The 22491-nt window shown below is 37.2% G+C and overlaps 1 protein-coding gene across 1 annotated transcript; it reads right to left on the reverse strand.

Annotated features, from left to right (window-relative positions):
* Nucleotides 1–2020: 2020 nt before the first annotated feature.
* LOC100540688 (G protein-coupled receptor kinase 4) lies at nucleotides 2021–22325 on the reverse strand. The gene is made up of 10 exons (XM_010710483.3): nucleotides 22250–22325; nucleotides 12580–12666; nucleotides 11856–11968; nucleotides 8497–8574; nucleotides 7292–7392; nucleotides 5910–6002; nucleotides 5351–5414; nucleotides 4481–4621; nucleotides 3919–4109; nucleotides 2021–2042 (listed from the first exon to the last, which is right to left on the reverse strand). Exons 1-10 carry the CDS (start codon nucleotides 22308–22310, stop codon nucleotides 2036–2038), a joined length of 936 nt encoding a protein of 311 aa, XP_010708785.2. The 5' UTR covers nucleotides 22311–22325; the 3' UTR covers nucleotides 2021–2035.
* Nucleotides 22326–22491: the final 166 nt, after the last annotated feature.

The raw sequence follows: 22491 nt of genomic DNA on the forward strand, positions 1-22491 counted from the left end.
AGCTGTAAAGTTGAAGACCTAGAAAACAAACAGTATAACCACAGAACTCCTGAGTTTCCTAAATCTTTATCTTATTTAGGCTAAAACAGCAATTTCACAGATGAGAGTCTCTAGATAACAGTAATATTTTTACACTAAGAAGTAACTTACACCAGCTTGTGCTTTTAAGTTAAAGAGCTTCCTCCTGAGCATATCAGCCATGCAACTTCACAAGTTAAAACAAGCCACTACTTGCTGCAGTTTGATGCTCTACCCAAACTGTTTGGTTTTTTTTGGACATGCAAAACATGAAGAAACATTCTTCAGCTATTAAATGGCAGCAAAAATCAGGAAAGACTTAAAAAGAGGTATTAATCTTTTTTTTTTTTTTAATGTTACAATTGTGCCCTTACAGATGCCGAAACAGAAGCTCTTCATGTACAACTACAACAAGATAAGGTACTAGTATAAAAAGCAGGAAACTATGAATAACTTAAAAGAAATAGTTTTAGGAAGGATCATTCTAGCATTTACATTCAAAATGAGAGGGAAACATACAAACATTTCTTCAAATCTGTATTACTTTTTCTCTCCAAATATTGCTAAATTCATGCTTTAAGATGTGTGAATTTGTGTTAGTTTCATTACTTCATAAAATAAACATACAAGGGAGTCTTTCCTATAAATTTTTAAGTCTGAACAGTCCCTATAATGGGACCTTCTTGTCACATCAGATACAAGTTTACAATATCAGGGAAACTAGGAGATACTGAGGTTAAGAGTAAAAAACGCAACAAAACTCATCTCAAATTTTAGGCAGAAACAAGTCTACTGTAAAACACATAATGCACATTCAGATGAGTTCAAGTAAACGGATTTAAAAACTTCCATCCAGTTCCCAGAAATCTGATTAAAGTCTAACCTAAAACATAATACATAAACATCTTAATCAAAGCTAATTCTGTTCTTTGATCCACCAACAGTCAATATTAGAACTTACTATAGCTAGAATTATAGTTGTGTAACACTATTAGTTTCTAGGCCTAACAGTTAACAAGAAGTAAAGCTCTGAAACTGTCAAGAATTTAGCTATCAGTTCTAGCTTTGGGATGCACTGGTGCATCATCTTTCTCCCTCTTCTGTTCCTCCACTGTGAGAGAAGCCAAAGTTTCTGTGGAAATACACAGGCTTTGGTCCTGTAGTGGACAACAGACTACCTCAACTGAAAAGCAAGCTCAGAATGAGAGCCAAAAACAATTCTAGGAACAGGAGCTTCAGCTTTCCTCTCATAAAGATTGTCCTCTTCATGTCTGCAATCTTCACAAAACAAAGTTGCATGTTGAAAACAGACTGAAAAATATATATATTTTAAATTGAAGTAAGCATGTACTGCTCTGTTTTTGCTACAGCTTACACCAACATACAAATATCTTTTAGAACAGAGGCACTTGCTCCTCACTCTGTCTCATGCAAATCCTGATTTCGATCTACCTATTATCAAGCATTTTGTGTAATGGAATAACAACTCCACTACTGCTTGTTCCTGTGTTTACTTACTTTTCTGATGTCAGCAACACATGGCCAGTTACAGATAGTTTCACAAGCTAACACAAAACATGTAAACTGGCTCAATCCCTACCAGGCAGAACAGGGCCCTCCTTCCAGATCTGCACCTGTTCTTTTAATCCAGTGGGAACTCCTCTCACAGAGTGGCACAGCCAACTCCAGGGTTCTAAGGACAGCTCTGATAGCACTGCTGACACTGAGTAGTAGCTTTCGTACTGACATGTGACCCATACTGTAAAAACTGATGTTGAAAGAGAAGAAAGATAGGCCTGGCTTTTTCACATTGAGGCATTTTGCTACTGATGGCAACACGTGCCAAATATAATAGAATTTAACATGACAGCCTTACATTAAAACTGCCGTTCCAGAACTGAACAAACCAACAAGATGAATTGATTTTAATTTCATCTACTGATACCTGCTTGCACTTGGACTTTTATTTCAGAATTTCTGAATTTCCCTTCTTCCACTGCCTTTACAGCACACTTCACTATGATCTATATGGATAATCACAAAAATATATTTTTAATAGAAGAATTAGCTGCTTTAACAGTTTATGCTATTTACCTTCAGAGATAGTTTCATTTAAGACTCCTTCTTTAAAGCTAGAGAATGAATATTGTAATAGGTCCCATGATCTTATCAGTATTAAATATTTATAAAGCAGCAAGAGTGGAACACTCCTTCCTCCAGAAAACAAACAAATATTAGTTACCTTAATAGGAGAACAAACTGCAGTATCAATGAAAACATACCTCACGTGGTTCTGTCCCCCACAACATTATGATTGCAGGTTACCAGAATTTTATTCTCACTAAAGAAATTATAATCATGGCCAATTTTTCCACTCCTTTAGGTTCATCGATCATACACAGTCACTGTACCCATTCCTAAGTGCACTGCCTTTAAGATGCTTACAGAGAATTTTGAGCACGTAAGATACCACTGCAATTAGTGATAGAGTATTTCTATGATCCTTTTTCAGTTTGATTATAAAAACACAGAAGTTAACAAAATGCTCCTAAATAGATTATACAAAACAAAATAAATATGAGGCAGAAAATCTAGATCAGGATTAAAAAAAAACTACTTTTAGCAAAGAAGAAAAAACAAGACTTTTGCATGAAGTTCTTTATTAATAAGAGTAGGGCAAAAATAGTTCTACAGAGAACATAAAATTATCCAAACATTTTCTAAATTTAGTCTTCAAGTGCATTTGAGCTGACATGGTATAACCAGAGTCACCTTTAATCTGTTTACATTTTGGGCAGGAACCCCCTCAGTATGTTCTATACCTAATTGTTTAAATAATGACATAATGCCTTCAGGTATTATGATTAAATTTAAGCCCTTTCTTCTTCCCCCTGAGAATACAGATTATTCAGTTGGTAACACCTGCACTCTTTGTCCTTCGTTATGAGGACTAAAAAAATTCCTTTCTTATTAAGATGCAATGTGTTGCATCTTAATTGCCTGGGAAACTACTTTTTTCTGCTTCCCCAATCTGTAGCAGCCCATACAAATTTCTAATAATTGGAAATTAGTGACATAACAGCACAAAAAAAAGGGACACATTTTGACTCCGAGACCACTCCAAAGTAAGCAGTTACAGATGATGCTAGGATTCAATGTGTTTGATTATCTAATATGCAAATTGTTAACAAGTTGAACACAAGGGCTGTGGGGTTGGGTTTTGGTTTTTAAACAATTACTTGTTTTCACCTGGGAAACATGAAGTGATCTACTTGTAGCTGATTCACATGAGAACAATGAGCAAAACCAAGACTCTTAAATTTACCCTCTCTTCCTTCTTGCCAAAACACACTGCGCATCACTGCAAGATTGGCCAAGCTCTTTAGGGAACAATACATAAACAGCCTGATTTATTCTGTGGTTCTGCCACTTTCCATGAGACTGAGTGCTGTGTAGGTATGTTAATTTTCCATACTGTGGATAGAAAAGGCTCACTACATCAGCATTATGCAAAGTTGCAACTTTTTTTACCCTTTTGCATACCAAGCAAGGCAGCAAAGGACTTCAGTCTCCTCTGAACATCTGCTTTAGAGTGGACATGCAATGCCATGTTCCCAAAAAGTATTTATTTATTTGTATTGATAATTAATTTCGTTTATAATTTTCTATTACTTCGCAATTGTTTTTAATGTTTTTGATATATCAAGTATCAGGACTGGAATAAACAGTAAGGTGACAAATAATATTAGTAATTCTGAAGGACGCGTCAAAAAGACTATTACAATTTTTTCCTTCTTTTACCATGAAGTACAAGCTTATTTTAACAGAAAATAATTTGTATGTTCAATGCTGAAGAGACATGGTGATGCCAAGGTACGAGTTACTGAAGATTGTACTGACCTGTAAACAATTCTCTCCTTCTGCAAATCTTCCAGACCACAGCACAGTTCTGCAGCATAGAAAATAGCCCTTTCTTCATCAAAGCCAGGATTTCCCATGTTATATATGTGAAACTTCAAATCCCCTCCATTCATTATGGTTAACACTAAACACAGGGCATCTTTTGTCTCGTATGTATAGGATAAACTAACCTAAAAAGAACAGAGAGGGAGATAACGACCATTATTCACTCTAACTCCTATACAATTCTCAGTTCCTTTTTCCAATATAAGCAAAATATGAAGTCATGTAAAAAAGCAAATATGAATAAACCAGCAAAACAGAGAGCTGTTACTACCCAGTAAGACTACATGTTGAGAAGTCCACCTATAAAAACTCTGCACAGAACTGTTCATAATCATACACAACACATTCTGGTTATTACACCAATCATTTATCTTTGCACTCACACATTCTCAAAATCAATTACAAAATGTTATGCCCATAAGCCCCTGAAAAGACTGAAACCGGGCAAACAGTGCCGTACACACTCACAAGAACAAGATTAGAAGTAGATACTTACTACAAACCTACTATTCACTTTTTCCAGAATTCTTTTTTCATTTAGAGCCATGGATTCTCCTTTCCTCTTTTTTATTCTCTTTTTTTCTAGCTTCTTACAAGCATACATTTTTCCTGTTGCACGTACTTGACAAGCACACACCTAGAAAGGAGATGGAAAGCATGTAAGAGACATTAACTTTATGCATACATATATACACACACACCAAAATTTATTCTGCTTTTTTTTCCCCCCAAGCTTTTAAATGAGCTCAGAAAAATAAGGGGTCTGTAAGTATCTATTAAATACTTTCACCCACAGAACAACTTAAGAGGGTCACAAAAGCAGTAACAGAAGTGGGAAAGAAAAGCAGTGGTTACGCAGGAGCCAACACTTTTTGCTGAAGCTCAGTAAAACTGCAGATCTTGTGTCAATTGAACTCTTGACTGTGGAAACTGCAGGACAGAGGACTAACATCCACATCATATTCAAACAGTAGAAAGGTAAGTTTAGTAATCATCCTGCCCCTTCAAAACAGAGATGTATTTGTAACATTTAGAAAAAACAGTGCCTTATAAACAGCATGAAATAAATCTAGATTTTAACATCGAGTTCAGGAATGTAACTCGTAGGAACGAAACTATGCTCTCATCACCAATTAAATTAGAATTTTTAAACAGAAGGAATTATTGCAATAGTTGGGGCAGTTTCCTCCTGCTTTGTGCATGGCCTACAATATTGAGACTAGCACATTAAAACAAAGTGTTTTAGATCAATGACAGTTCACCAGTTGACATAAAAATTTAGATTGTTAGAGACAAGAGTTAAATCTGCTTCTCCTCTGTATTAACCTCTAAGGATGGCCTCACAGAAAAATGCCTCTGTACTCACCTCTCCAAATCCACCTTTGCCAAGTACCCGGTAATGCCTAAACGTGTGTTTGGTTACTGGTTGCCTGATAAGAAAGAAACAAATAATGCAACAAGAATTATAAGAATTTGCAGACCCTTTTCCACCCCAAAATCTGTCTTCAATTTGCCCTTCCTGTTCTTTAATATCTGGCTGAATAACAGTTGCCTTCACTTCATGAAGATAGCATTATAATAAATTGAATTCAAAATGAGAGGGGTGGTCTGACTGGAAACATGGGTTCCCTTCTGTAAGTAAATACTAATCAAACCAAATACGGAGCTAAACACTAACAGGAGTTCCCAACACTGGTACCCACTACACACTTGACAATAAATTCACATTTATGTAATACAAATTCACTGCATAAAGACTCTTGAACAAATACTTCAGTTAGAGCATCAGCTCTTCCATTGGCTCAGAGTCATCCTTGAATCTTGTCTTTCAGATCATGATTTTTCTAGCGGGCGTTGAGTAACAAGCAGAACAGTTCAGAAAGCCAAACAGAATTACAACGTCAAAATTGTTGAAGTACACTTACTTCTCCAGCCATTTCCACTGTAAGAACCGGGAAAAATACACACTTTCTTGGTAAGCTTCAAAAGGTCTCCTGCTTAGGTATTCATGGACAATTCTAGCAACAGGAAAATAAATTCAGATTTGCACTGAAAAACTGATGATCAGCATAATTAGTGTAGCAGTAGGCAGAAAGACTGTCACTGCACTTACTAATGGTTTTAACCTAGATGTTTTCTATGATTGCAGCTCATTTCGAGACTATTCCTTGCCAGACCACTAGTAAATGGCAAAATAACTGCTACATACAGTAATCGGGAAGTTTGACCACTGTATTCACATTATCTGTCTTCAAGCCCACCTAAACATCAGCCATCAGCAGCTAAACAATGCAGTTATGACCCTACAAATATGACCTCTGAAAGGTATTTACAGGAAAGGATCTACGATTTTGTACGTCCTTTGGAATTGGATGAGTGAAGTTTTACTCTATGGTTCAAAACTGAAATACTAAATAACACATGCAAACTTGAATTCCATGCATCTTTATTGCTTCCCTCTTAAACTAAGCACACCATGGTAATTAGGAACACAAGTCATTCAAACCATATGCAGACATTTACTGGACAGTGGAAAGGGAAAGACAGATCTTCCATTTGAGACATGTTTTAGTAGGTGTTCTGACACATCCCTTTCAATCTTCTAATCTCAGGTGGTTATAAAGCACACTTATTTTTGTTGCCACGGTGATGACCCAAGCAGTGACAAAACATGTTGTAAGCCTCCAGACGTGATCAAGCATGCCTTGAAAAACCAGTAATATTAGAAACATGAAGGCTTTCCAAAGACATGCAACACTGGTAAACAGGTATCGTTCCTCCAAAAAAGCCTTCACTACTGCAGCTATGTGAAATGTTGCTGCATGATTTCAGAACAAAGCCTGCGTGTGATAACTATCATGCTCCATCCTCTAATCAGTCATGTTAGGGGAAGAATAATTAACCTGTTTTCCAGAACCATGAATTAATTGTCTAACACTGTTCACAAACCTTTCATGCGCCAATTTACAACTTTGTAAGTGCTTTCATCATGGAAGAGAGCATACTCAAATGTAAAATATATAATGATGAAATACCATTCTAACTTAAATTACTTGTTAACAGATAAAATAGCATTAGATCTTCAAGAGACTTAAGCAAAAATAGTGATAAGAAAAAAACTCTTAAAAAAAGTCATCAAATAATTTACAAATGAAATTCAGTCCTTTTAATGAATCTGTTTCAAATCTCTCACCTACACTCATGTCAGAGACACACTTCTGGGATTAATAATTTCACCTTTCATCTGTCTCAGGAACACAAATTTATCTTGTGATACTAAAACAAAGTACTATGCATTTTAACCTACCTAGTACAATCCACAAAAAGATCTTTAGAAGGATTCTCTTCCAGTCTTGCTTTACATTCATTTACTGTTTCCTGAGGTATTTCTGGCAAGTGTGCTGCAGACTTAACATAATTAAAAAAAAAAACAAACAATAAATAAAAAAGGCAACAATAAAACCAATATTGTAATTAGTAGAATGAGTAAAAGTTCTGCTCCACAAAAAGAAAAGGAATGGTTTGGCTAACAAGGAAACTAAAAAAGTCAACTTTTTTTTTGTCCCCCAATTAAGAACTGCAATAACATTCGATGCATTTCTGTTTCAGTAACCTGAGAGACAAGTTTGGCTATAATACAACTACTTTTTCTTTTGATAGGCCTACCACCACAAAAGTAAGTTACCTATTTGCTTTGGAAGGATGGAAAAGAAACACCCAGTCTGGGACATGATTTCAAACCAGCCCAAAATGTTTTTCACCAAAACAGCATGTGAATTATGGTAGTCCCCAAGAAACTATTTGAGGGGATAATAGTAAACCTGGAATCTGCTTTTAAAGCAGCAAAAAAGGTATTAATGTGTGGCAAGGCCTTTTCAAGAGGGCCAAAGCAAGAGAAGCAGAAGAAGAAACTAATATAGAAAGCAAATGTGCTATTACATATCAACAGAAAAGCCTCCATCATACATCAGAAAACAGATTAAAAAAAACTTGATTTAATATATGCTAAAAATTAGATCTGAATGATCTCCATGCAAGAAGACAAAAAGAATGTTCTAGGAAAGAAAAACAATCATCTGACTTTGTGAGGACCTGTAGCAATTCTGAAAATTTGCAGTAATCCAACGATCATTGAAAAATAAATATTCTAAAAATTTCAAAGATTCCTAATTCTCATGTCCTTAAACTAAAGAAAACCTATAGTTAGGTTGTTAATAAGCCTTTTTCACATGCTGAACAAGTTTGTTGTATGTTTAAAAAATACATATTTACTTAACAGCAGTATTTTAATTTGAAAATACGTGAGTCATAATGGCAATAATTGTAAAAGCAGGAACCAGTCAAGGTTTCAACTCAAGCTGGTAAATGTCACAATTTCGGAAGGCCAAAAATTGGACTAATGAAAATTAAGTCAATTTACTAACAAACAAAGCAACTACTTAGATGTGTAGCTTGTCAGAAGTTTCCGGCACATTTGTAACGTATCTGATGCACATCTCACAATACACTGACCCCGTTAGTGAAGTAGGTCTCCAAGACTTTCAGGCCGCAGTCTATGCGCTTTTCATCTGAAGATACCTCATATTCTGCCTATGGGAATAGAATAACATCATGTTTAGTGTCTTTTATCTTATGCTAGGTAAATTTTAATCACGAATAAGAAAAGCTACCAGTATAATGGGAAATAAAGGATCCCATTACATTTATTCCACAGGTAACTACTTTTAGAAAGAAAATATCAAACATACTAGTTCTGAAAATCTACAAGGACTGGCAACTATAAATAATTTTAAGGAATAACCTAGAAGCAGACATCAGAAGTTACAACATTTAAAGAAAACACAAAATCTTGGGAAAGATTAATTGAAACACAACAATCTCAAACAGCAACCTGAGTTAGCTTGGTAGGCTGATTCAACTCAAAGCTTAATTCAGATCTCTGAATGTGAAAGCACGCACATAAGAGCAAAGAAAATACAGCAGGCATCCAGAATGGAGGACTGCATCACACATAACCACAGTTTATTATGACACTCATTAAAAAAAAAAAATCAACAACCATTAAAAGCCTCAGAGTAAGTTCCAAGTGATTGACCTAATCAGTGAAAAAGTTATATACCTTTTTAAAGCATCCATGAAGTGACAGTTCAAGAACAAATAAACACCATCTTGGAAATAACAGAATCCTTCAACTTCATTTCTGCAATCCATCAGCTAACCCACATTGACTCACTATAAAGCCATCAGCATCACCTTCTGATGAGACATTATGGTATCAGCCAATTCAACACATTTGAATCCAAAACAACTGCAAGCCAACGGTTTTGCTACTTGAATTCCAGAACATTCAAGTCTAATGGTAAGGAATTCTTCTTCAACTACCAAACGAGCTTAACTTTTCTGACCTGCTATCCAACCACAGCACTTACCACTTTTAACATTTTCAGTTATGCTAATACTGTTGAAATACTGTTTTAAACTTGATATTGTAATTTAAAAGGAAGTTTAAGAGACTTGTCAGCTAACCTCTGTTACTCACACAGCTTGAGAGGGAAGTTTGAGTTGCTATTCCATTCTTATTCATACTTGAGTAACCCTGTCCCCAGCTAGTGAAATGAGTCACTTAATGATTGGATAACTAATTCTCCCTTTGAATTTGTTGGTTTTATTCAACGATTTCACAACCCTTCTTTCTGGGAAGCCACAAGCTTATTCCAGACTTCAAGGTCACACCTGCCCAAGAGTTAAAGCTTACTAATCTTAGTACTCAAAGCATGCAAACAAAGTACCACTTTAATTTTGTCATTTTGGTGTCCTAAATGAAACATGCACCTGAAATCATATGGCTTCATACAGGAGAATGGAGATTAAAATAGAAAATAAAATCAGGCTATTTCAGGGATCATCCAGAAGAAATAGCAGGTACTACATCTCACTTTCTTGACCAAGAGAGCAGGCTAGCTTTCAGATCATGAGACTCAGATTAGAGGTTATGTTAGCCCTTCCCAGACTTCTCTTCTCAATGATTCCCAAGTGTTCTTCACAATAATTTGTCAAATGGAAGTTTGAAAAAGGAAAAGCAAATCACAAAGTCATCCCTTACATCAGATTATCTCAGCCATGTCAGACTTCGTTAAATTCACAGAAGCATTACAATCCACAGGCACATTAAAACTACTCAAACTATTAAATTAGTGTAAAACGAAATTACTTCTTTGAAACAATTTCACCTGAAAAAAATGGCATCTGCTAAGCAAAGACAATCATGCCTTACAGACATCACATTTTTTTTTCCCTTTAATACTGTTTTCCCTTTTATACTGTTTAAGATTCTATAACACCTTACATAAGCAACCTGTAGGGATGAAAAGCAGGTACAAAAGTTGTAACAATAACGTTACATCCACATTTGTCAGTGCTCTCTGCACTGTGTGCTACCCATCAAAGGCTCCTGTTTATGTACACCTAACAATACTTAGCTCCACTGTTCTGGACTTCCATTTAATTCATTCTATGTATACTGTTGACAAATTGGTCTCTGGAATTTGGTGCTAGAAACTGCTGCTAAGAGTCACAAAATGATGGTGAAATGTACCTGGAATACAAGCCTAATTGCACAAAGATTCATTGACCAGAGGAAAACAGTCACTACTGTCAGTCATCATGCAGAATGAAAATAAGATATTTTTTTACTTTATTGAAATAAATATTATTTGGGATTCTATAAAAGAAAATGGATACCAAATGACCACAAATAGAAGGCAATTCTACTTTCATTTCACACCAAAAGTTTCTTTAAGTTGACCAAGTGTGAAGGAAAAAGGGAGATATGGAGAAGTAGGGGCATGGCAATAATCTCATGTGCTTCCTTACACCCTGCATCTTTCAGGATCATCTCATATTCTAAGAATGTAAATTGTTATGTATGTAAGCAGCAGTACTACCCTACTTCTATCTTCTTCAATCATTTGGTCCCTGAACATAAATTAGAACAAAAATGAGTGAGAAAGTTGTTATTTTGACAGCAATCTCAATTTCATACTGTGTTTCACAGGCCTTGGTTTAACTATGAGGGAGATGAACAGAATAAATGCTCTGATCTACTACACACTCTTCTCCTAAGGACAGCTGTATATGCACATACTCGTGTTCTCCTCCCCCATGTGGATGTAGTTTGAGGTTGTGGGTTTTTTTTTGTTTTGTTTTTTTTAAAACCAAACATGGTTGTGGGCACACTTCCTCTTTCCCCTCATTCTTTACAGTTAGATACCAAGATGCAGACGTATCAAGCCAAAACACTTCCTTCTCCCTTGCTCTCTAGAATTTGACTTCCCTCCTTCCACAGTTCCATAGATACCCATCTCCATCTATTTTTACAATTAGCAATGTCTGACCAGTCTTAGGCTTCCATGGCAGTAGCAACATTTTCAAGTCTGCATAACGTAAGTTACAGTTATTGTAAACACATCCTCTCAGGTTCAAGACGACAACAGCATGATCCCATCATGCCTATACTTCTGACCATACCAAAACTACAGAGATTTTAAAATAAACTATTTCCTTTCTGCTGGGTCACTTTTCTCAGCTGCCTCTCACTTCTTGAGCATCACCAGTCTACTTTCTGGTGGTGCAGACTGACAAACAGAAGACCTTGATGCTGCATAAGCATCAGATAGATAATACTGATGTCTGTCTTACCAACAGTGTTTTGGCCACAAATCCAAAACATAGAATCTAAAGCTACTACAAAAATAAATCAATTGTATCTCAGCCAAAATTCACACAAAAATTCAAACTGAATGTCCAAAAAAGCCCCAAACCAACCACCAAACTTTTTAATTTATATCCATGTCTAAGTTCTCACTGCTTACCACTGCATCCAGAAATTCAATGCATCTTTTCAAGTCCGGTCTGGAATCACAAAACTGCCTGAAGAGAAGTCTTCCTATTGGCTGTTTGTCACAAAGCTGATTATAATCTTTTTCTGAGAAAAAGATGAGAAATAAATATGTTTATCTTTTCCCATAGCAAGATCTTACTCCCATAACAATGACAGCAACCAAAAGAGTTGCAATTATCCCCCAAATACTTAAACATTCTTCCAGGCACACTTGTCTATTATAGACTATTCACATTTATAAGTAACAAAAATTGAATGCTTCACTGAAGTTTCATTCAGGATGAGGTTAGAAATAGCGAATGCTCTGAAATAGCAATGCCAAAGCAAACAAGATTGTTGCAAAGAAGGAACACAGAATAAAAACAGAACAGATTAGAAAATTACTACAAGACAAAAAAAAAATATATATATATATATATATATATTTCCATATCATTCAGATTACAATAAGGATTTCCTTTTTTAGTTCATGGTTTTGTGAATTTATCTTCCATGAACAGTCTCCTTTAAGAAATACAGAGCTACGATACAGCTTGTATCCTTTCATAAATGCTCATTTACAACTGTGGTGGTTTTTTTTGTTTGTTTTGGTATTGTTTCTTTTCTAATCTACATTCAAAGCAACACAGCAGTCTTCCATTTAACAGCAGCATACTCCTATTCTTCCTTCTCACACTGCTCTACAGGACACTCACCAATTGAGCATCTAATACCTTCACACTGACTAACAGGCGGCAACTTCAACATCTCCCTCCATTTTTTACTACGTCCACTCCGTTTGCCTAGAAGAAAAAAAAGTAAAATAAATGTAAAACAAAACACCAGAGTATGTTTCAATTCTAGATAGCATACCATCAGGTCATTTCTGCTCTGATCTGTCCAACTGCTTTCTTGTCTAAAAAGAAACCTATCTTCGAGGATATTGACTTGACATAGAGGAACTTTTATCTAAACACTAAAAGTACAGGATTTTTTTTTGTTGTTCTTTTTGGTTTTGTTCTTTTTGGCTTTTTTTGCAACAGAAAGATCTTGCATTCTAACTGCACATATAAAGAAACTCCGCAAAGAAAAGGTGAATATCTACAAATTTTGAGAATTGCAAACATCAGTAAAGTCAGAAACAAACAAAAACTGTGGGAGCTATGTCTCAACCTTGGTGAAGAAAAGAAACCCTTACGGTCATGGAATAAAATAAATATGTTTTAAACTACATTTTTAGATAAACAAGTTGCACTTCTTTTTTAAGGACAGTGGTGATAATAATAATAGATCATCAGTGAAGACATGATAGCAGACAAAACTTAACTGCTGTAGTATCCAGACCTTTTCAATGCTTCAGGTTTCAGTACCAGTATTAAACTGACTTTAAAAACCTATAGTATTTTCCCCATTAGGGAGCTAATGCATTTTGGAGAACCATTTTTTATGCTCAAATTGAAATTTTACACATCACTTTGACCTGAAAAGGCCAAAAGCATTTGCAGAAGATAAGCACACCTCTCAAAACAGCAGAGACACGCAGGAACAGAAAAATTTCTCATTGCAAAACATTTCAACGGAAGACAAATTTTTGTGCTGCAGAATACTCTAAAAGATTTTGTTAAACGATATGGCCAGATGCGTTTCCACATGACAGAATAGCAGCAAAAGCACCAAGACTTACTTTCTAACTGCACCGAAGCAATACATACTGTTAACCACAATGGGAGAGAGAGGAAGGGAGTTACCCTGTGTAACCTGAATAGAAACCAAGCAGCAAACAGTACCGTTAAGTCCTTCAGAATTAAATCGTTAGAGAGAAAGGAACTAATACCTTGAGAATAATAAAGCAGATAAAAGAGCCCTCTAATATACATCTTAGTTCCACCAGTGCAGGTTCAAAAAGTTGCAGTTTACTGTACCTTAGTTCATGGCAAAACATAACTTGATCATGCTGAGATCGATAATCATTTTGTTGCTGCTGCAACACGACATCCTCAATTCCAAAATCAACAGATAAGAAATTAGAAACACAAAACCTTAAAAGCTGGCTTGTAGAGATTGTCTGAACTGATACTTACTGCCTAAAAACCTCTCATTTCCTAATATTTCCGCACTCTCATTTCCTAGCATTGCTTTGCAAGTTGTTCACCTTCTGAAATACTTAAGAACACAGATACATCTGTGTGTATTTTTGCAGTACTAGAATGAAATATGAAGTTGTGACATTACCAGCATCATTAAAGCAAACAACTCTCATTTTAACAAAGTATTTTTGATAAGAAAAAGAGTTTAATATGCTTGGGAAAAAAAAAAAAAACAACAACTCAGAGCAAAGGTGCACTTCTAACAGAACTGAACGCAGACAAAAATCAAGGAATACCAGACACTCACAGCCTGTACACATTCATTAAATAGAAAAGGACAGGGTATAAATCGATACAGGATCATGAAAAAACATTATTCAGAAGCATTAACCTTATTTCTAGCCACACCACTAACCATGCCCAAACTACTCTAACAATGCCCAAATCGTGCTAAGAAAGACTCGTTTGTGCATGACACAGCATGATGAGTATAGAACCAAGAAAGATAAACTGACCTAAATTCATACCACTCGGAAAAAAATAAAACCAAACTGTGATTCACACTTAGTCAAAACCAAACCAAGATATACATGTAAGTCATTTTCTGAAGCATAACTAATGAAAAATAGCACTAAAAGAAGAATTTATGCATTACACTTCAAATCCAACACAAGAAAGATTGCTATGTTTCACCATAAATATTTGGCAAGCTGGTCACTATGTGACCTTTATGAACTTCATTCTGCAGGAGAACATATACTCTAGTAGAGTTTTTATCATCTTCTAGAATTCAATGGGTAAGGACTTTTTGTAAGGGTGTGAAGCGATAGGACAAGGGGAAATGGCTTTAAACTGAAAGAGGGTAGATTTAGACTAGATAAAAGGATGAAATTCTTCACTGTGAGCGTGGTGAGGCACTGGAACAGGTTGCCCAGAGAGGCTGTGGGTGCCCCTTCTTTGGGAGCATTCAAGGCCAGGCTGGATGGAGTTGTGAGCAACCTGGTGTAGAGGAAGGTGTCCCTGCCTACAGCAGGGGGTTGGAACTAGGTGTACTTAAAGATCCCTTCCAACCCAAACTGATCTATGATTCAATAAAGAGTACTTTATTAATGATACATCAGAATCAAATGTTTATGAGTACCAAATAAATAAATGTTTCTCTTTGCTCTGAACTGACCTTAAGATTTAAAAGGAAAAAGAAGGAAAAGTCTTTACCACTCAGTAATTTAAAGAAGGTACATAGATGCATGTGTTGCCCACAGATAAGATAGCCTCTTCTGGTAAATGCTACTGAGTAAGTCAATTTAGTTGTCATATTATTCCCCAATTAAAAGAAAAAAAAGCAAGGAAAAAAAAAATACTTTCCCATTTCTGAGGTGGTTTAAAACAAGTGTCAAGTCAAATAACAGTTGTGGTTTTTAAGAGTATCTTCTTCACACTGATTACAGAGCTTCTATTTGGAACCTCATTCTAGAAGAAAGACCAACTGCTTGCTTCCCAACACAGCAGCAAGAAAGCCATTAGATCAGCCTGCTTTATGGTGAACCCAGGTGTTTCAGATGAATTACCACTCTCTCTCTTTCAGATGCAAGTTGCACATCGTTCTGGCCAGCAATTACAGCGACTCATCTTTTATAAAAAGGGTGGATGCAGCAACACAATGAGGAAACATTACATTTGCATTTTCATGTACATAAGTAGTGACTTGTTTTCTCCTACACTACTTACTTGTTAGAGCTAGAATTTCAGCATTCACTTCTTCACATTTTTGCCTCTTAAAAAAACACATTACAAATTCAGTTAGTTATATGAAAAATAATTTCCTTTCAGTTTTTCAATTTTTTTTTAAACCTTCAATGTAACAGCTGAAAAAACACATAAGCTGGTTGGCTTATTCAGCAGTAAAAGCAAAAATAACTGCCAGAAAAAGAAGAACCTGCTACAGCAAAACAAAGCAATCTGGTGTGGAAATACATTTAGACAATTAAGAATGTTCTTCAGGTCATTGGATAGATAGACTTGCCACAGTGATCTTCTTTAAGGACAAAATTTGCACTGAGGCTTCTATTTCACTGAGCACAATGCTCACTGAACATCATTAGCCAGTCTTCCTTGAGACAGAGATAGAAGACTTGAATTTTGTCCTACAAAACAAAGATTATGAGAAGAATTGTCCTGTCTTTGGCTAATCAAAGCACACAGACTGTATGTGGTAGGATTCAGCGGCTCACTGCTACTGACATTCTACCACTGAGCTGCTCTGCAACCACCCAGCTTCAGCTTCCCAGCCTGCAAAGGACAAGCAAAGCATCGCTTTGGTTGAGAAGCACACAGCACACCAGGGGTGTGATTGCTACACCATTCTTGCAAAACTCATTCCACAAACCAGATTGTCAGATACTGGCTAAGAAATTCCTGCTGGGTCACACCCAGATGAACTCTGAGAGCACATAACTGCACCAAGGACCCACAGCGAGCCCTTAGCTCTATAAATCATTTAAGCAGTTCAATGGAAAATGAAAAAAAAAAAACCAACACACCCTGATGTGGAAGCTCTACATCAGCTACAGCAAGATGTGTGAGAATAACCCAGGTACATACTGATCCTTATAATAAGCCTGTCCCACAGCAAGTTGCAGGCAAGTTTCCGACAAGACTGAACTGCTGTGAACTCAAGTCCCCTCCTACTCACAGCTGCATCTTCCTCCAAACAGTTTATGCAAAGGATTGAAGCCTTTCACTAAAGAATCAAAATACTCAAGCCCAATGAAGGCCTTATGCTACCAAGTTGTTTGTAAACACTGAATGCTAATTAATCCACTGGATGGCATGCCTTTGCTGTGCAAAATTCACCTTGAAGGCACAGAACACCACAGAACCAACACCTCAAGTCCTCAGATCAGAATGGTAAACACTAAAAGCATAAAAGACTGCTGCTGACTCAGGCTAGGAGGCAAGTTCACACACATCACTTCACTGAAATGCTTACAGTTTCAGAGGCAGCCCACACAGCACTGCTTTGCAGGGTACCCACACCTTCTCCATGGAGTAGGTCCTTTGTCAAGGGACCGAGGGCTCAGCAAACACAAGTCAGTCTGCTGCTTAACAACCAGGTTTATCAAAATGGCATCTTCTACTAAGCTTAAGAAAGAAAAAAGGTTTTCTGCAGAAGTACAATACATGTATGTGACTGGCTCTTATCTCAGTTTACTTGAATCGTCCAGCTAAAAATTTAGGTTTCAGGGCAAGGATGGCACCTAATTCTTCAGCATTATGAAGGCCAAGGCACCTCTGACCACCAACAGAAGGAAAAAACATAAGTAGATCAGTACATAAACATTTTAAAGATACCCACAGATTGTTACAACATTTAAAAATATTCCTCACGCATCTGTATTCAAATGCCTTGAGATGGGATCCAGAGAGGTAAGCCTCCTGTCCTCTTGCACAACTGACTGCCAGAGCAGTAATACTGTGAGCAGCTACAATCACATAGTTAGCTGCATATTTTTGCAGCTTGTTTGTATGTAACATCATTTGGTGCTCCCAAGGCTAGAACCACTTGAACTGGTTCTTCTCATCAGCCCTATATACAATTCCAGCAATCACATGCATGTTACAAAATGCCAGTGCATACATGTTGAACAGTCTCTACCTTTCTTCAACAACGATCTATTGAAGTCTTGTACCAACTCAAGTAAATCCAACTAAGCTGAGCTACAATTTATCCGTTTAACCCTGCAGTCAAACAACATAATAACAAGTCTATAACAACAATTATCTAGAATGATTGGTTGGAAGAGACCTTTAAGATCATCTAGTAATTCAGTGAACAGTTTGCTAGGGAAAAAACCAGTAACAACAGTAAGAAAACTCCAATTTTACAGACCACTCTTGATGAACAAGGAAGGGTTCTTTATCACAACAGTACGCACTGATCTCAGGACTGCATTAAAAGGAAAAGAATCAAAACTCCTTTCAGCAGACTGTGAATCCTCTAGTTACAACTGCTACATGTGAAACAACCCAAGCAGCAGTGCGTATCAAGAGACCTCTCATGTTATGTTTATTTAGTAAATGTAATTATTTAGATTCCAATATGCCCACATGCATTCTTCGCACAGTTCGTTTAATAAAGGACAAAAAGGCAGACATTGTGCATAATTCTGTACAAACACAGGAAGACATGTTTCCTGCCACAATGAGTTTACAGCAATTTAAAACACAATGCAATAAGGGAGTGCAATAGAATGCAAGAGGCAAATAAGGGAAGAACAGACAGGAATAACAGCAACTGCAAAAACTCACAGCACTCACATTAAGATCTGCATTTGCTACTGGTGAATGGACTTTGAGGAGTGAAATCCTGGGTATGAGCACGCCTTTGTTCCCCACTTGCCCACAGTCCTTGAATAACCATAGATTTTAGATAGTCAGGCTATGTTCAAGCAGTGAACAAAGTAATCTACTTAGAATTTTATTCCAAGTTTCAAGTATGTACAGTACAGGACATCTGCCTGTGTGTCATCAATACTATATGAGTTAATATCTTTCACTGCAAGCATAAGTAAGAATTACTTCGCTTGCAGAATTATTTCAGGCTTGTTTTTTTTTTTTTAAACCTATACAGATCAAACACACAATTTGAGAGGAATGCTTATTTCTCCTGCAGAGCTTTCAATTCTAAAATAAAACGTCAAGATCAGCTTTAACTGTGATTACGCTGTTACTGAAGGGTTCCTGCTACCTCCATCTTGGAGCTGCACCCAATGATTATCAATGAGCAGGAACTTGGAAAATTCCTTTTGAACAATAATAATAATAAAACAAACCCACCATAAGAATCTCTGCATCCTAGATTAGCTTCCAGCTATCTATAAACCACTTGACCCATTTGCCATCACAGGCTTGAACCAATACAACCAAGAGCTTCGGATTGAGCAATGCCACTTTTGATTGAGGTACAATCTTAATCTGCTTTAACTAAACGTGACATATAGGATATTATACACCCAACAGCAGGCTCAGCTCACATTTACATACCACTCTGACCAGGCTGCTGGAAATATATTTTCAAGTGGATGCAAATGGATCAGGTACATTGGAAACATACTCTTGGCATGGATCCCCACTTGGAGTAAGCTGCCACTGACTTCAAAGGAACTAGGGATCTACCCTCTGGAGGTATCTTTGGAGATGAGCACTTCAGGCAATGAAAAAGGAAGGCTCTTTAACTGCTTAAAATACGGATTTCTTTCAAAATGTTACACAGCATGAGGGATGTTGAAGTGGGTATGGGGCTAAAGATCTACTCAGAAGATTTACTGGGAACGACTGAAATGGTTGTGAAAAATAAAAACTACCAGTATAAAGAGAAAAACGAATATGAAATAAGAAATGTTTTTTTTTTTCACTGAACGTTTCTTTCAGAATAACCTGGTGTCTACTTATTATTTGGTCACTTTTCTGGGATAAATTCTGTAACGGCTTTTCAAATAAACAATTTCAAAGCCATTTCTGCTAGGAAAAAGGAACGTGTTAATTCCTCTGCTCTAACACAAAATTCAGATGTATATTGCTATATGTTATTTCTTTAACACACAAAAATCTGCGTACAAAAAAAACAAAACAAAGGAGAATTATTATCTCACAACTCATACATCACTGTCATGTAACTGTTTTCTGTATCTCAGTTCCTGCACGACAGTGCTCCTAAAATCAACTTCGTCTTTGCTTTATTATCTCTTGTTGTTTGTTTTTCTTTTTAATTGACTCACTTGTGCTCTTCCACCACAGGATTCATCTTTAGAATTATTTCTCTCTTTTTCTTTCTCTCATACAGATTTCCCACAAAAAGCAAGATGAGGACCAGGAGCTGGATTAGCATAGAAGCTCTCTTATCCCAAGAAAGTGGGACAGGGAATCCCAGAACACCTCACACTCAGCTTTCACCTGGAGGCAAATCCCACTGCAGGCAGCACAATCAGCACAAGCAGGTCAGCTGGAAGGAGGAGGAGGGAAAAGAGAACTCCCACTATGGCTCCTGACTCCTCAATCTTTCATCTGTAAAGCACCACAGGGCTCTTTGTGTTATCACCAAGACTGGTAGTAGAGACGTACAGAAGTGACTTACTATGAGCCACCTTTAACATGTGTATGCATAGCTGGCATTTGATTATTTACAAAGTCATTAAAAGCAGGTAAGTAATCCTCACAGCTTTCCTTCTTCACATAAAGAAGTATTGTAGTTGCTACAGATACATTATAAGGCATTATTGGAAAATTACAGGCTTACATTAAAACAATTGATTTGAAAAAAAAAAAAACATACAAAAAACCCTCTTAGAGAATAGCAACAAGCAAACAACATTCACATTGGGAAGTATAATCACCTAAACTAGACAACAGATTTGGGACCACAACAGGGGACGTCAGGTCTGGTTTATGTGCTTGGTTATGATTTATTTAGATGTGGCACTATTTACCAGGCATTTCTGAACTGTCGTTAAGCCTCACCAGATGATAAGTGCCAAACATACTTAATTCAGTTTCCGTATTTGCAAAAGGAAGAGAACATACCCACAAGGCTGAAAGATTCAGTAAGATGCTTTCAAGGGTAGAGTTTTCCCTACTTACTTCATTATGAAGGAATATTAAATAAGACCATAAAGCCCAAATTCTTTCAGCATGTCCCAGTAACTATAAAATAAGAGCACAGTGCTTTCTATCTTATCACTTTTGTTTATACAACTGAAACACAGGTAAACACTCTTATCAGGTCTTCCACATGCTGAGGAATTGGGAAAAGGATATACTGATGTGTCTCAAGCACAGTAAAGCTGTTATTTTACCTACTTCCATGAAAAATAGTAATTCTGTATTTTTCTACTCTGTCTCACCTCTCCATACGCTTTACAGTAAGATATTATGGAGGTGGTAAGGAAGACAATCCAAAGTCTGCTTTTCTGTCCCAGATGTGAGGCCCTGCTAGCAAAGAATATATTTTACTGAAATAAACTACTTCACCTTTGCAAATTCCTTCCTTCAGAGCATGTCAGAATAGAGCTGGGACAGGGACTTTTTAAAATGGTCCTGACAGGAGCAAAACAGCCATTCTCAGCCTAGCCAGAGCACAAGAGACAGAAGATAATTTCATTTCAGGCAGCATTTTGAAGAAATGCGATACACAAAATGCCCCAAGTACATGGGCACAGACCTGGAAATGTAAGAGAGCTTCAACCAGTCAGTCAATGGAGTCTGGGAGCTTCAAAGCCAAAAATAATATTCTTGTGAACACTTACACAAAAGGCCAGTTGGAGGCACACAGCAGAAACAGTTCACTACTACTTTTAAAAATTTCTCACCAGGTAGAACTGATCCTCACATCAGCTGCTGTCAGAGTTTCATTTACTTCATTGAAATATCTTGTTTGGTCAGTTCTACCACTGTAATTTACTTTAAACACAGTGAAACCTTAACTAAAGTGGCAACCTGACATTAAGCAGCCACTTAAAAGCTGCTCCAGATTACCACTCCGCTCTTTGTGGTGAGGCTTTGGGCACAGTAAAGCTTAGAGCCAGATTCCACTTTCCCTTCGTTTCTCAGATCCCTTCAATGCAAACTCCAAAGCCAGGCAGCACCACCACAGACATGTACTGTCAGTGGAACCAGCCAAAACATGCCCTCGAGTCTGAGGTGGTCTTTTCAGCACAGGTTGGGAAATAGCCCAAAACTGCGATCGCTGCTCTGGTTTTTAAACCCCACTTCAAAGCCAAAAAGTTGATTTTCCTCTCCTGCTGCTTAAGGCAAATTTAACTGGATACACACATGGCTTAAGTGCCAAACCCATTTAGAGTTGGAGCAACTTGCAAAACATACGGGGAGGAAGATTCTGTTGTTCTTACTCACTTTAAACAGCTCAACTGAACTAATGGGACTTTGCAATGCAATTAAGAAAAATAGGATCCAATCCAAAAAGAATATGCACATTTCATAGCTGGAAAACAGACTCCACACCAAGCACCGAAGTTATCTGGAGAGGCTTTTGAGTGGCCATTTAACAGACAGTTATTTATGTGAAAAAGCAGTCGTACAATCATACTTGGGGACCTTTTTTTCCCTACAACCAAGAGCTAAATGAAGTCTTGTATCTATTAGAAGTGTTTGTTGGCAGAGAGAGAAGCCTTCAAGCCAGGGTGCTGTGGGGAAGTGCCTGTCAGCATTAACCCAACAGAAAACAACACATCTAACGTTACATTAATGCAAAACACAACAGCATTCACCACAGAGAAGAACTTACACAAGATAAAGCGTGAGGCTCTCTCAGAGAAACCCCAGCCCACTTCTACGCACACACACATCCATAAGTAAACCGATAGCTACAGACGAACGATCCGAACACATCCGGCGAAACCCTCCTGAGGAGTAGGAGCCCGAAAAGCGGAGGGAAGAGTTCGCTCCGGGGAAGGGTTCGCTCCGGGGCCGCCGCTCGGCCCGGCAGCCGGGTGCAGGTGCCCGAGAGCAGCGCTGCGAGGCCGGCTC

The sequence above is a fragment of the Meleagris gallopavo genome, chromosome 4 (genome assembly GCF_000146605.3).
Source record: "Meleagris gallopavo isolate NT-WF06-2002-E0010 breed Aviagen turkey brand Nicholas breeding stock chromosome 4, Turkey_5.1, whole genome shotgun sequence".
NCBI lineage: Eukaryota > Metazoa > Chordata > Aves > Galliformes > Phasianidae > Meleagris > Meleagris gallopavo.